The following is a 14,887-nucleotide window of genomic DNA, read 5'->3' as shown; positions in this document are numbered from 1 at the left end:
TGCGGCGGCCGGGGACATTTCTCTCCGCCCCAGGCCCGCCAGCCTACCGGCCTTCCTTACATCTGGGCAGCACCCGTGTGGCGTTCTGCCGCTGCGGCCTCCGGCCCCTCGCAGCCAGGAAGCTGGACGGCCGGCCGCCCAGGCCAGGCAGGCCGCCGGGCGCCCCAGCCCAGCTCCTCGTCTTTCCGCTCAAACCCAGAAGCCCCGGAGGCTCCCGGAGCCCTGCTCGGCGGAGCTCGCGCCCGTGCCGGCGGGGTTGGGGAAGGGTGCGCGCCAGCATTGGGCTGCAACAGCGGGGAGGGGGCTCAAAGATCCTGCCAAACCTGGGTTCTGAGGAGCAGTGTACAGCGGCCCTGAAGCCTGCGCGCAGCCCCATTCGCCCCGCCCTCGTCCCGCCCCGCCCCCTGCAGGGCCCTGCCCCCAAGGTCCCCTTCGGGCCGGGACCTCCCTGCTGGCTCCACACTCCCGACCGGGCCCCGCCCCTCCCTAGTCCAGCTCTCCTTTTGGAAGCTGAGCCTCCCAGGCTCTGCGCGCCCCTCTGTGACGGACGAGTCTGCACCAGGTGAGACGCAAGGTCGAGGTACAGCCTCCCGGTGAATACGGGGCCTGGGGGCGTTGGAGCAGCTAGGGGTGGCCTTGGCTGCTGGGGTCCCCAGGCCTCCAAGGCCCTGGCCTCCCTGGCCTGTGATCGCCTGCCTGGGGTGGTGGGATTGGTGGGGTGGGGGTGGGGGTCAGGGCGTGGGGGCAATCGGCTGTCCCATCCAACAGATCCCTGGGCCTGACCCACAGGGGTGGCCAGATGGGAGCCGCTGGGAGACACCCCAGGGCTGCTTCCTTCCCAACCCCCCGCAGAGCCACTTCTCTTCACCCTTTTTTCCTTTTCTGTCGTTTAAGGTCGGACAGCCCGTGGCACCTCAGACACTGAGCTGCAGGTGGAAAGGGGGTGAAACCCACTGTCTGGCCAAGTTCTGACCACCTGCCTGGGCCCCAGAAGCTCCGCCAGCCTGTCCCCTGGCCAGGACTCCCCCTCTGTGAGTTGTGGGCTCCTCGGAGGAGCTTTGGGGGGAAGGAGTCTGAGGCCCGTGGAGCCCCTGTCCTCACAGGCTCCCAGGGAGCGGTGGTGCCCCGGAGGGTCCCAGGGCAAGTGTTGCTGCCATGCGGCACAGCCCCAGGCTTCTGGGTCACAGGGTGGCCATTGTGCCGGGCTGGACAGACAGTCACCGAGCTGGTGGAGCCATCAGGAGCTCAGCTCTAGGCACGCCACCAACCCCCAGTGGCTCTGTCCAATCGAGCTGACTGGAGAGCCGCATCCCCGTCAGTTCGGAACATCAGTTTGGAACGAGTTTCCCCGCAAATGATAAGAACCGCTGCCCCACACTTGGCCAGATTGGGGCTGACCCTCCTCACACCGAGAAGCCTGCAGTGGGGCAGCTGGTGTGGATGCAGAGGCAGCACCATCGGGCTGGCGTTGCAGGACACTGGTGACAAGGCAGCTGCTGCAGCACCGGCCATCACATCAAGGCAGGAAGGAGGGGATGGCTGCTGTTTCTCTTCTGAAAGTAGAAGCCTCCTCACCCCCCCCCTACCCTCCATGTGTCCCCCAGCACCCTGCCCGCCTCTGGGCAGCACAGGAAAGCAGGGACCAGGGCTTAAGCTTCTGCAGCCTGAGGCCACTGCCTGGGGCTGGCACATTGCTTCCTGGAATGTAACAGCCTCTGCCTGTGGAACCAGAGGGGTGGGTGTGGGGTAGGGAGTGAGCGGCGCTGGCCTGGGCCACTCTCCTGGATGCCCCCTGGGGAAGGGGAGCCCATACTCTCCTAGCATGGGCTCCCTGGGCCCGAGAACTGTTCTGCGTGGCTGCCAGGGAGCAAGGGCCGCACTAGAAAGACAGGCTTTGTGGCCGAGGCGCCGGCTTTCTTCTCCCCTCCCCCCAGACTGGGACAGGGCACCCTGGGAGGCCTGGCAGGGGGCTGAGGATAGTGGGGTTGTGACTTCCTGGGCTGGCTCTGCTTCTGTGTCCGAGGCGCCCTGGGACCGAGGTCAGAGCTTCTGAGGCTGGGGTGGCTGACCACGTCTCGGCCCCTGGAAGTGAGGGGCCTACCGCCAGCTGCCTTCCCTGCCCCAGACCCTGTGAAGACCCAGCTGCCCAACCCCCAGCCCTGGCTTCTTCCCCACCAGGGGGTGGGACAGGGACTGGAGTGCCGCAGGCTGGGGGGCACTGCACAGGGGGTGGGGGGGGTGGGCAGGCCTCCTCCCCCAAAACAGACAGGCTGCACCAGCCCCAGCCCCCCAGCCCAGTCCTTCCGGACCTCCTGGCCCACCCCGGGGCCTTATCTGCCAGGAGTGGGTGGAGGGAGGAGTTATCGGCCCAGCCAGCACTGCCGGCTGGGAGGCCCCGGGGCCACTCAGACTCTCACATTCCTGCACCTGGTTCTTGGACTTTCAGCCTCCCGGGTTGGAATTCCCACTCTGACCCCTCCCCTGGGACTTTGGGCGAGTGGCTTAACCACGCTAGTCCGGGTCACCTCATTGGGAAGACGGAGGACGCAGTCAAGGGGTCAGCCCACCTCACTGCCTCTGCCCTCCCCAGCCCCCAGGGGTCCTCAAGCCCAAGGGCCTGCGGCTGTGAGGTCCAGCCCAGCGGAGGCCCGCCCCCAGCCAGCATGCAGCCCCCGGATTTCAGCGTGCAGTACAGCAGGTGGGAGGAAGTCAGTGTGGGGGCTGCGTCCGGCACCGGCACGGAAGAGGCCTCGAGTTGGGAGCGGTGAGCAGCCCACCTGGGCCGCTCGGCCCCCCTGCAGCCCCCGCCCCTGCGGACTGGGTGCCGGCCCCCTCAAACCCTGGCCCTCCACCTCTGCCTGGTCTGTCAGCCTCCCTCCTGGCTCCCAAGTGCAGCGGAGCACCCCCCCCCGCCCTCCTTTTGGGTCCACCTGCCCCCAGCAGCGCCTCCCCCTCCCCACCGGGGCTCACGTGCTCGCCCTTCTCACCCCAGACTCTCCCTGAAGCTGTGCTCGGGCAAGCTGGGTGTCGCCATGAAGGTGCTGGGAGGAGTGGCCGTCTTCTGGGTCGTCTTCATCCTGGGCTACGTTGCCGGCTACTTCATACACAAGTGCAAATGAGTGCTGGCCACAGGCCAGCGGGGGCATGGGCTGGAGGGATATGGGCGTAGGAGAGCCCCTCTGTACACCCCCCATGTACACAGACCCTCTCCACAGTCCCAGAGCCCGGGACACACCCAGCATGCAGGACACGCACAGGGACCTGTGTGTACAGTCACAGGCCCCTCCACGGGTGCACGGACAGGGACACCTGCGTGCAAGGACACTTGCCCATGACCAGCACAGGCGTGCCTCGCCCGGGGCACCGGTGGCCTGGAGACCTGGGACCAGCCCGAGCTGGGGCTGCAGGCCAAGGCCCCTGGGACTGGGTGGCTGTTGTCCCCCTGGGCGAGGGCCGGGTGTGGCTCCCCTGGGGTGGGGTCCTCCCTGGGTGGGCGTGGTGTGGGGCTGGACAGGCCCCTGATCTCTCTGGCCTGGTGACTCCCCAGTGCCAGGACGGCTCTGAGGGAGGCTGAGTGTGACGCTCTGCCCCCCCTCTCCGGGCCCCCACCCCCTTCCTGGGCCCCGCACCTCGCAGGGGTGCCTGGGGAGGGCTGTGCACGCCCGGGAGCAGTCATTAAACGTCTGTTGAGTGAACACGGATGATGGCCTCTCCCACGGGTCCCCCAGGCGAGGTGCGGCTCAGGCACTTCGGGAGGCCCGCTGGGGGGCACTGGACAGCTGCCAGGAGGCCTGTGGGAAGGGCCATGGAAGGGCCCATCCTGGCAGGGCCTGAGGGCCAGGATGTGGCCAGACCTGTTCCAGCCTCGTCTGACTGCAGAGACCAGGCGCGGTGGCCTGTGGCCCCGCCCCCCTCCTGGGCCTCTCGCTCAGCCCTGGCCTCTTGCAGACATTTGTCTCAGGCCCTGCAGACACCTGCCAGGGACATCTGAGGGGTGAGGGTGGGGAAGAGGGGCAGCCACTGTCCTGCTGGGCCCTGTGTTAAGACCCAGGTGTCATGCCAAGCTGGCAGAGGTGGGCAGGGGACAGAGACCCCACCGGGCAGGTCTGTGGGTGAGGCTGGGCCAGGGGGACATCAGGTGAAGGAGGCCACAGCACCCAGTGACCTCTGGGAGGGAGGCCAGCTGCAGGTGGGGTCTGGCCAGCCAGCTCTAGTTCTGGGTCTCAGCACCTGCCTCCGAGGAGACCCTGCCCCCACCCTCTGGCCCACCTGGGGGGGAGGGGTGTAGCTGGGCCCCACCCTGCTAGAGGCCCTCCTAGGACAGGCCGTGGCGGCTGTGGACAGCTGGCAGCGTGGGCCAGAGGCGCAGGGCCCAGGCCTCCCAGGCCTTCAACAGCCTGGGCCCAGAGCTGGAAGGCGGGGGTTGGGGTGTTGGGGGAGTGGTGGCCTGGTTGCCCCTGCCCACCGTTCCCCGCCCCCCAACTTCTCTGCCGCCCTTTGGGCTCCAAGGCTGCGATCCCCGCACAGCTACTGAACTACTGGGCTGCTGGGTACAGCTGGGCTGACCCAAGGTCCAAAGTGACTACTGGCCTAGGGCAAGGTGGGGCAGGGGGGCTGTCTTGGGGAGGTGGGTGGGGCAGGGAGGTGGGGCAGGTGGGTATGGCCCTTGGGTAAGGCCCAGAACTAGGAGCCAGAGGAGGGGGCTGACCCGAAGGTCTCTGCAGCAAAGCCCAGGGCTCCAATGTGGCATGGAGACCCAAGGGTGCTCCTGGAGTCACTTCCCTGGGGCCACCGCAGATGGCAGAGGCCAGCACTGGCTCTGGCCGGAGTGGGCTGGTCATGCCCCGTGCAGCCCATGGCCTGTCCAGTGTCAGGATGGAGGCCGAGGGCAGCCTGGTAGGTGTGTGTTGGTGCCCGGCCCTGTCTGGCGGGGGAGCCAGGGAAGCATGGGGCACACGCGGCCTCTGAGGTATGGCCCTTGGGTCCCCAGCTGCACCAGAGTGGCTTCAGTCCCACTGTCCCCAGGGCCATGTACTGGGCACAGCCTTAGGGCCCTGAGAAGACTGGCTTCCTGACATAGGTTTAGGAAGGAATGATCTGCAGGGTGGGGGTGGGAGGGCTGCAGGACAGGAAGGAGGGGCTGCAGGCGGTTCCGGTCCTGGATCCTTTCCTCCGATATCTCCACCCCCGCCTGCAGAAACCCAGAGGACTGGCGCTTTTTATTAGGCGGCGGGGCGGCATCTGCTGCACACGAACTCCATTTCCAGCCCCGTGGGGTCGAGCTGCCGTCTCCACCAGCATGGAGGTCACACAGATGATCCCATGTGGCACCGACCTCGATGGCCCAGGAGCCAGGAAGGCAGCTCAGCTGCCCCCTGACCCCGGAGCGGACCCCACGGCAGCCACCGAGTTGACAGCCGCGCTGATGCCCGAGGGCCCCGAAGTGACACCCACATGTGGATGTCTGGGGGGCTCTGGGGGGGGGGCAGCTGTCATTGGCCTGCCTTCACCAGCCCAGGCACGAGGATGGGAAGGCTTGGCAGTGACAAGAGAACCAGGCCAGGGTCTGGGCCCCATACCCCACCCCTGCAGAGCAAGTGGGCCGGGCCCGGGGAACCACGGGCTTTGCTCAGACCCCCACGTGCTGTCCCCGGCCTCACGGTTCTGATGGATAACGACCCCCGCCCCCAAACTGAAGGAACACAACAGTGGCCCTTTGCAGGTTACGGACACTGAGCGCACAGTGTCACTGGACAACAGGGGCTGTACCCTCTCCTGCCCTCCAGCCAGGTCATGACCGGCAGCCGCACTCCCAACCTCAAGGACGCTCACACAACACGCACACACAGACACAGAGGGTCTTCGACATGGAGCCCAATGCGCCCTCCGCAGTCCCCACTGCTGTCCCCGGCCCTTCCTCCCCCCACACGGCCCTCCCCCCCACCAGGCAGCCACAGAGACTCGGAAGCGCTTACTGAGGGGACGAGTGTTTATGAAGGACCGGAGACGGGGCTCTAGGCCACACTCTGCAGTGGGACTGGGAACCGTGTGACGGCGGGCGGCCCCGCACGGGCCGACGAAACGCGCACTGTGCCGCGTGCTCCGCCTGGCGCCCGGCACCAAACCCTGGTCTTTTCTGCCGAGTGTCTGGTGAAGCCACCTGACCTTGGAACGTCCTCAACACGGGGTCCTGCTACTCCAAACAACTTTGTCAAAAGCCGCGGTCACAGCTGCAGACAGAAGAACTTAAGCACGTGACCACATGGCACACCTTTACGGCAGAACCTTCTGGAACGGGAGAGACAGTGCGAGGGCTGACGAGTGGGTGGGTGGGGGCAGTGCAGCAGGTGAGCTGCCCCCACACCCGGGCCCGCGGAAAGCCGAGCTGGCTGCGTCTCAGCGCAGCACGGTGACGAGGGCAGCGGGCAGGTCCAGGTCCGTCTTGGACGGGTACACCACCTTCAGGCGGCCCTCCTCGTCCACCACCCGCACCTGCTCCACCAGCAGGGGCGCCGGCCCGCCCTTCCCGACGCTGGGATCTGTCTCGGCGTCCGGAGGCTGTCCGGGGAGGGCGTTGGTGTCTGTGTCTGAGACCGCTTCCTCCTCTCTATTTTCTAAAGCACATTTGTTGATCTCTGCCATTTTCTGCAAGTGAAAAATACCTTTTCAACCTGGAGAATCAGAGGCGACCCAGGGAAGCCGCTACCGGGCCCCGGACGGCCGTGGGAGGCAGGTGTGGGGAGCGGGGTCACCCACCAGAATGAGGGCGTCCATGGCGTCTTTGCAAATCTGCAGACTTGTCGCACTCGTTACTTCCAGAAACAAATCGGAAGTCGTCTTCCTAATCTGGGAGAGATGAGGAAGACTTCAGACAAGAGCAAGTTACCAAAAGCAGACGCCAGCAACCGCAATGCTGAGTCTGAGGAAAACCTCAGGGGACGGGGCCACTCGGCCCAGACTGCCACGTCCCTGCGGACGGGCACAGCCCGGAAGGCTGAGCGCAGGCTGGCGGCTCGGCCCCAGGCCGGGACACCAGACAGGCGGACGCTCACACGCGGCCCACCTTCGTCTTCTCGCTGTTCGTGATGGGAGGGAAGGAAATGACGTCGCCGTCCGCATCAAGCAGGCAAGGGTACTGCTCCTTTCCGTCCAGCAGGTGGAGGTACCTGTTTGGGGGAGACTCGTCACGGTGCGGCCACGACAGTGCACCTGTGCTCGGACCAGGCAAACCCAGGCTCTTTCCACGGGGACGGCGTGTGGGGTCCAGGGCGCACCCAATGGGCTCCAGGGAGAAGCGTGTCCTGCACACTCCGTGTGCTAAGCCGGGTGGGTCCCAGGGCCTCTGGGCACATTCCCTGGCTGGGCGAGACCCAGGCGACATGCTGTGGGCTTGGTGGTTCGCCTTCTTGGGGCTGGTGGGTGATGCGGCTGCCGCCCCCAACCCGAACACTGCAGTCCCTCTCCCTGGGGAGTAGTGTCCACCCACCGAGTGTCCACGACCTGTGGTCTGAGTCCTGCCTTCTCCCTCATGCAGGAGGGCCTGACTGCGGAGCGAGCAACCTCTGGGGGCTGGTGGACAGCAGTCGGGGAAACGGGGGCCCATGCCTGACCCCCCGAGTGTGCCTGCTGGCCGGCAGCACCCCACCTGTGCAGGCCCGAGACAGTCTGCCGCTTCCTCTGCTTCCGGTGCTCCTCCGCCTCCAGCTGCAGCTGCCGGACCAGGTCCCTGGCCTTGACTTCCTTACGCCCCAGGGGGACGATCTTTGGGGGGAAACCTCTGGTCAGCTCTCACGGAAACACCCTCGCAGCCACCAGCACCCCCCCCCGCCGCCTTTCACTCCCTCTGGCAGTGGCACCAGAGACGCGCCTGAGTCTCCTACGTGAACTGCTACGATGACAGCAGAGGTGACAACTGTCCCGCAGCCGACAGCTCTCCTACATCACATGGGGTCACAGGTGCCTTCAGAGGTCACTACGGAAGCCAAATACCCAAACACTCAAGTACTTTTGAAAATGAGCTTGACCCTGAACCTGCTGCCCACACGGTGGCACTTCCAAGGCCTTGGGACGGAAGGTGGAGTGGGGACGTGGCCGGTGGTGGGACAGCAGGATGGGTGCGCCCAAAGTGTCCCCACAGGGCCACTGGGACCCTCTGCACCTGGGACCTGCGCTGCACAGAGGCCATCAGCCCCGGGCAGGGCTGGGACGGGGCTGTTACGGAAATGAGGTCCTGCTGGGGCTTTGCACCTGGGACACGAACCACACACTTTCGGTTCCCAGTCAGCATGTGAAGAAAACCCCTTTCCAGGTCCGACCTCCCCAGAAGAGCGCGCTTTCCGACATGAACGTGAGCCCTGCCTGTGGTGCCACCAGGTGCGTGCCCAGGGCAGCCTCTGGCTCACGCACTTCTAAACAGAGAGGAACACTGCAACCCGCAGCCGCGGCAGGACACACGTCACCTTGAGGTCCTGTGGCGGGCGGGCGGTGTACAGCAGGGGCCCTCGGACGGCTCGGAGCTCGTGGCTGGCGATGGTGGCCGCCGTCCTCTTTTCGCAGAGCTCCTCGTGCAGCTTCGTCTGCAACGGGACAGCGGGGCCAGGGGGCTGGGCGCGGGCGGCTCCCGGCCCACCACTCCCTCCGGGAGACATTCCCACCTGCTCCCGGCACAGTCGCTCCTTCCCAAACTCTAGGACACCACCCGGGAGGCCTCGAGAACCCGTCCTGAACGAGGGCATGTGGCTGAGAGAACACGAGTGGGACCCGAAGGGAACGGTGACCCCAGCACGCTTTCTTCTAGAACCCGGGTCTCCAGTTCTACGCCCCAGGCTCTGCTGCTCCCCCTGCCCCAGGGGCCACACTCAGGGGGCCCCCCTGTGTCAAACACCTGGCTTATGCTGTAAAGTGGGGCTCACTGCTCAGAGACCAGCCAGGCAGGAAGTCTGTCTGGCTAGAACCTAAACAAAAGGTGAACAGCTCACAGCAGAGCAGGCTGGTGAGTTGATTCACTCTTCAACCCTCCCCGAGTCCTTGCTCACTGATTTTACAGGGGCGGGGGGGGACGGTGAGTGAGACACTGCCCTCGCTGCCTCATACATGCCCCAACGAGGGACCGACCCTGAGACTCAGCCTTGGGCCCTCAGAAGCATTGAACCTGTGACCTGTGTGTGGCATGACGCCCACCCACTGGGCCACCAGTCAGAGCTCTGTGGATGAGCCCGTGTGACCCTGAGAGTGTCATTCATCACAGAGAAACTCCGCCCAGACGCAGCAAGTGCTGGCACACCGCTCCTGGTGGTGGCAAAGCCATCCTCAGAGGTGCGGCTGGGCTGTGGGCGCTGCGGGGGAGGGCAGGAGGGCAGGAGGGCAGGCCCCCGGCCCAGGCCTGGCCGGGCTCACGGGGCTCTGTCTGCCCGAGGTGCCTGCGACACACCTGGCCGCCCCGGGCACGCATGCTTCCGGGGCATGCTCGCTGACACTCCCCTACCAGGGAGGGACCTGGGGCAGGCAGAAGGGGCAGGCCTAGGTCTCGGGGGCCCCTGGCCTCCCCCCGCCCAGGGCCACGCCCACTGCCCGCACCCCACGCTCTCCCCCACCCGCCCACACCCACCTGAGAGGTGAGGAAGCGCTTGAGCGCGTTCCCGGCCTGCAGGTCCATGCCCCTCAGGACAGCCCCCACGATGTAAGGCCGGACGTCCCTGACCTCGGGGCTGACCGTGACAGTCAGCGGGGCCGGGTTCTCGGAGACATGCAGCACCCTGAGCAGCAGTCGGCCGGCCTCGTCCACCTCCTCCTCCTCCTCGCCACTTTCCCTCTTCTTCCTCTCCCTCTTCTTCCTCCGGCTCTCGTCCTTCTCCGGGTCGGCCTTGCCTTTGCCCCTGCCGCTGCCCCGGCCCCCCACCCGCAAGTACTCCAGGACGGACTTGGTCTGGCAGCTGCCGACCATCTTCTCTAGGCGCCGGTCCTTCAGCCGGTTCCCTCGCAGGTTGACGTCCTTGAGCCGGGGGCAGTCGGCCAGCTCCGCCGGGATTTCGCTCAGCTGGTTGTTGGAGAGGTCCAGTGTCTGAAAGGGAGAGCGCACGTCAGGCTGCTGGGCTGTGCCTGGCTTCGGGATGGGGACGGAGGGCACCCGTCAGTCCCAGCGACCCACGTGTGCTGGCCGGCCGGCACCCGCCCCAGCCCTGTGCGGTGCTGCCCTCAGCAACCGGAGGCTTCTTGACGGGATGGGCTGGCGATGCTGCCTGGTCCCTACACACCCGTGTCGTGACCCTCGGGTCACAATTACAGCAGCGTCGCAGAAGGACGGTTAGGCCAGAGAGACAGGAGGTGGACAGAGACAAGGGCAGAAACCATCTGGTCACGAGACGAGCACTTCAGGTGACAAGCAGGCTGGTGTGGAGACGTCTGTGAGTTAAAGGAACGGACTGGATACACCTGGAGTCAGCACGCTCGCCCCAAACTGAAGTGCGGCGCAGGTGGCGCGTGGGCAGGCGGCCTGCACAGGCTCCCCAGGCTCTTGCCGAGACCCAGAAGAGTCTCGGAAACACAGGCATTGCCAGCAATCGGAACGGGGGTGGAGAGGAAGCGGCATCGAGGAGGTCAGATCCTGTCTGCAGTCACCAGCGGGCTGAGGGCAGCAGGCGGGGTGGTGGGTGAGCAGAGCCCCACTCGGGCAGGACTGGACAGGGTGGGGCACATGGGCAAGACCGCACTCCCCAAGGGGCCTGGAAGCTCCTCCCACAAGAGGCGGAGCCTGCACCCAGCCCCCAAACCCCAATAGGCAGGGGTGGGGCCTGTGCACACTTGGTCCCCAGCCCAGGCATGTGCCTGGCAGGCTAGCTGGTCAGAACCCTGGCACTGGATGGAGACTGGGCTGCAGCACGGAGCAGGATGGGCCGCCGACACCAGCTGCCCCTGTGTGCCTCCTGACCACCCTGAGCCCTGGGGGGGGGGGCAGTGAGGGGCTGATCTGTCGGCTTCGAGGTCCCCTGCACTGGCCAAAGCGGCTTTGGCCAAACAGCCCACCAGGTCTGCTGCCGTCACCCTCATCGCTGCACCCAAGCACGGCTGCCTGGGGCCCGGACGTGTCTGCCCCCAGAAAGGCCCAGCCTCAGCAGCAAAGAGCAGGCCAGCAAGGGAGGCCGAGGGGAGAAGCCCTGGTGGGGGGCCCCCAACTGGAGGCGCCTTTGGATCTCCTGAGTGTGCTCTGCAGGGACAGGGGGCTGGGCAGGGCTTCCTCCCGGGAAGCAGGGTCTGGGTCATGCGCTGTGACAGTGAGGGCGTGACGCCCAAGCTCACTCCCAGGGAACGAACGCGCCCTGTGAAGCAGCGTCCAGCACCTGCCTGGGGCGGACCCACAGAGAACTGGGCTTGCTCCCTGCTGGCAGCTGACACACCCCAACGGGCAAAGCAGGCCGGTCTCTGACCACAGACTGCGGTGCCTCCTGGGAACATCACCTCTGCAGGGGACATGTTGCTGAGAGAGGGACCCCGGACTCCTGGGTATGTGAACCTGAGACAGCCCCCTGCTCTGGAGGGGTGGGTATAGGGGCCATGTTCATCCCTGTGGGTGGTGGCCTCTCCCCCTCAAATTCTCTCATCACTAGACACGAGGTTTCCCCGTGAATATTTTAACCTTCCTGTGAAACGTGTGTGCGAGAACTCCCACACGTGAGCGACACTGGGTAACACGAGTGGGCACGTTTCCTGGCAGGAAGGAGGGAGACCCTGGATGGTGCTGTCCCGGCCTGTTCCAGCAGTTTGGAGGCACATCTGCCTGTCACCCCCCATCAGACCTCTGACATGCTGCAGCCCTGATGGGGCCCAGCAGCAGCAGGACCCTGTGCGGGACAGACACCACCGGGAGGAGCCCACTCCCCTCTCAGGTCTCCCCAGGGGACAGCAATAGCCAGGTGACTGCGAAGCCAGGGCCACCAAAGGCAGAGAGGACTGTGTGGTGAGGGAAGGCAGTCCGGTGCGGCCATCTCTCAGCTTCCTTGCCCCAGGCCCCGCAGTGGGGACAGCTCCTTGAGGGCGGGCACCAGGCATGGGCCAAGGTGGCCTCCCCACACGGGGGGCAGGGGAAGTGGCAGAGGCTGGTCTGCTGTCACTTCACTGGGGGACGCCTGCCCCCGACTCGGGACCGGGCTTTAGGTATTTTTAATCAACAGGAAGGGCAAGGTACTGGGGCAGGGGCTACATCAGAGGGCCTGGGAGTCCTGAGCTGCCACATGGGAGGAGGGAGGGAGGGGTCCCAAGGTCACACGGAAAGGAGCCCAGCCACCTGGCTCCCCAGACAAACTGGCCACGCGTGTGTGATCCCCAGCAAGGCAGTGACCACCAGTGGAGTCGGAGGCCCGGAATGGAGAACCTTCAGCAACTGAACTGACTGTGGTCTCAGTCTAGGGTGGTGACTTAGTCAGGACCTGCATAGCCACACCCACCTCTGCTTTCCTGTCTCCCAGGTGAGGGGCCTTCATGGAAACCCCTGCTTTCTGCTTCCCATCTCCTCCACTCCAGCTGGTCCTCAGGAAGGACGAATGCCTCACCCTGCCAAGCCCCGGCCTGTGCGCAGTAGCGTGGCTCCGCGTTGCACATCTCCAAAAGCCTCCCCCACCCGAGGGACACCCAAGCCCCAGTGGGGTGCCACGTAGCCCCTGCACAACGCTCTTTGAGACACAGGTCTGTTCACAGGACAGGGTCCAATGGAGGTCTAACCGAGCTGCAAGGAGCGGACCAGGTGAGGGAGCCTGGTGAATGAGAACCCCCTCTGCAGCAGCGAAGGGCGTTTGCATACAGTAAGGATGACAGCTTGATGGGCGGCACCACAGGGCCGCAGGGAAAGATGCTACAGGTTCGAAGAGGAATGAAACCGTAGGCTTGTGTGATGCAATACAGAGCCACACACCTGGCACGCTGACCTAACACAAAGCGCGAGATCCATCAGAGGGGAAAGCGAGCAGAGTATGCGGCACGCCGGCCACGCCCGAGTCCTAAAGGGACTCAGCCCCACAGCGTCGCCCTGGAAGTGCCAGCAAGCCCATCGTTTTGCAGAGCGGGCTGGTCCGGTCCTCCCAACCACACACCTATGCCCGCACGCACACAGCCTGCAGTTGTAGACACACTGGGGGGACTGGCTGGTGCAATCTTAAGAGCAATTCCTCCTGCCAAGAGATCATCAGTCACTAAGCTGTATGAACATTTTATCGTTTAAGAAAAATCTGCATTAGGCCCTGGCTGGTGTAGCTCAGTGGGTCGAGCACAAGCCTGTGAACCAAAGGATCGCGGTTTGATTCCCAGTCAGGGCACATGCCTGGGTTGCGGGCCAGTTCCCAGCAGGGGACCCATGACAGGCAAACATACATTGATATTCCTCTCACTCTCTCCTTCCCTTCCCCTCTAAAGATAAATACATAAAGCCTTAAAAATATTTTCAAAAAAAGAAAAACAAAAATCCGAATTAAAAGTATGAAAAACAGGAGAAGAACAAATGCAGGCCTGCCTTTTAAAGGTGAAAGGGGGAAGAAAATCGGGCAAGCGCCCCCAGCCTGGCCTTAGGTGGTTCTGTGACTTCCCTCGCTCCCACCTGGTCTTTTGTCTTTTGAACTCAACAGCCCTAATGGAACCCTGCCTCGAGTCAATCACTCCCCGGGGCCCTGGAGACCCCAGGTGGGTAAATGACCCGGGAGGCACAGTCTAGAGAAGAACCAGTTATTTGCCGGTGATCTGAGCAGCCCCACTACTGTCCAGGGCCGGGGTCCAGTGAAATACACCACACGCGATGGGCCATCCAGGGCGTTATGCAAGCCCTAGTCATTCTACACCCTCAGGCCGCGTCCGGGCGGCCCCTTCACAGGGCTCATTCCACTGTTTCACAAATAGGAACATTTAGTCACGGCCCCTCCCAGCCCGGAGGGAAGCCGAGTTTACTGACAACTCTGGAACGGTGTCAGTCGTTGAAGCCCAGGTGTGAACAGCTGGTGCGACCAGGGGCTGGAGCCAGGTGACTGCGGGGGTGGGGCATTGGGGCGACGCTGGGGTGTGGGGGACAGCTTCCCAGCCCGGGCCCGCCCGCCCACCCAGCGCCGCTGACCTTGAGCGAGGCCAGGTGCACGATGTCCGGGCTGAGCTCCCGCAGGCAGTTGTCCGCCGCCGCCAGCTCGCTGAGCAGCGGCAGCGCGCCGGGGCGGAAGAGCTCGGCGGGGAAAGCGTCCAGCCGGTTGCCGGTGAGGTTGAGCGTCTGCAGGCGAGGGGCGCAGCGCGCCAGGTCCGCGGGCAGCTCTCGCAGCCGGTTGCCGCTGAGGTTGAGGCTCTGCAGCTGCGGCAGGCCCGGCGGCTCGGCGGGGCCCAGGCCCTGGCCCGGCGGCAGCGCCTCCAGCGCGTTGCCCGACAGGTCGAGCACGCGCAGCGCGGGCAGCGGGCCGAGCTGAGGGCTCAGGCCGGGCCCCAGCGCGTTGCGCCGCAGCACGAGGCTCTGCAGCTGCGGGAGGCCCTGCGCCAGGCCCGGGCCCGGCTCGCGCAGGCTCCCGCAGCCGCTCACCTCCAGGTAGTGCAGCAGCGACAGCGTGAAGAGCTGCGGCGGCAGCCGCCCGCCCGCCGCCCGCACGCGCTCCTCCAGCGCGGGCCCCGTCAGCAGCAGCTCCCGCCGCCGCTGCCGCTCCGCCTGCTCCAGCTCGGGCCAGGGTTCCGACACCGCCACCACCGCCGCCGCCGCCGCCATCGCACCGCCCTCGCCGCGCGGGCTTCCGGGGCTGGGCGCGTCACTTCCGGCGCGGGCCGGAAGAAGCGTGCGGACGCGGCCCTACCGGTCCTTGTGCGTCCTGCCCGCCACGCCCCTGCTCCGGCCCGCGGGCCCTGCCCAGGCTCAATGGGCCCAGTGTCTCCGCCCCAG

The 14,887-nt window shown here is 65.6% G+C and overlaps 2 protein-coding genes across 2 annotated transcripts; one reads left to right on the top strand and one right to left on the bottom strand.

Moving 5' to 3' along the window:
• Positions 1–472: 472 nt before the first annotated feature.
• Positions 473–4,600, top strand: SMIM1 (small integral membrane protein 1 (Vel blood group)). Its single transcript, XM_037146849.2, has 4 exons — positions 473–562; positions 895–1,031; positions 2,591–2,764; positions 2,993–4,600. Exons 3-4 carry the CDS (start codon positions 2,664–2,666, stop codon positions 3,117–3,119), a joined length of 228 nt encoding a protein of 75 aa, XP_037002744.2. The 5' UTR covers positions 473–562; positions 895–1,031; positions 2,591–2,663; the 3' UTR covers positions 3,120–4,600.
• A 1,375-nt stretch (positions 4,601–5,975) lies between these two features.
• Positions 5,976–14,744, bottom strand: LRRC47 (leucine rich repeat containing 47). Its single transcript, XM_037146954.2, has 7 exons — positions 14,090–14,744; positions 9,608–10,060; positions 8,460–8,576; positions 7,646–7,761; positions 7,064–7,166; positions 6,757–6,846; positions 5,976–6,645 (listed from the first exon to the last, which is right to left on the bottom strand). Exons 1-7 carry the CDS (start codon positions 14,714–14,716, stop codon positions 6,397–6,399), a joined length of 1,755 nt encoding a protein of 584 aa, XP_037002849.2. The 5' UTR covers positions 14,717–14,744; the 3' UTR covers positions 5,976–6,396.
• Between the last annotated feature and the right edge of the window lie 143 nt (positions 14,745–14,887).

The sequence above is a fragment of the Artibeus jamaicensis genome, unplaced genomic scaffold, assembly GCF_021234435.1.
Source record: "Artibeus jamaicensis isolate MK-2021 breed Jamaican fruit bat unplaced genomic scaffold, CSHL_Jam_final scaffold_847, whole genome shotgun sequence".
NCBI classification, from domain to species: Eukaryota; Metazoa; Chordata; class Mammalia; order Chiroptera; family Phyllostomidae; genus Artibeus; species Artibeus jamaicensis.
The sequence above is the reverse complement of the archived record's forward strand: the minus strand, read 5'-3'. Positions and strand labels throughout refer to the sequence as shown.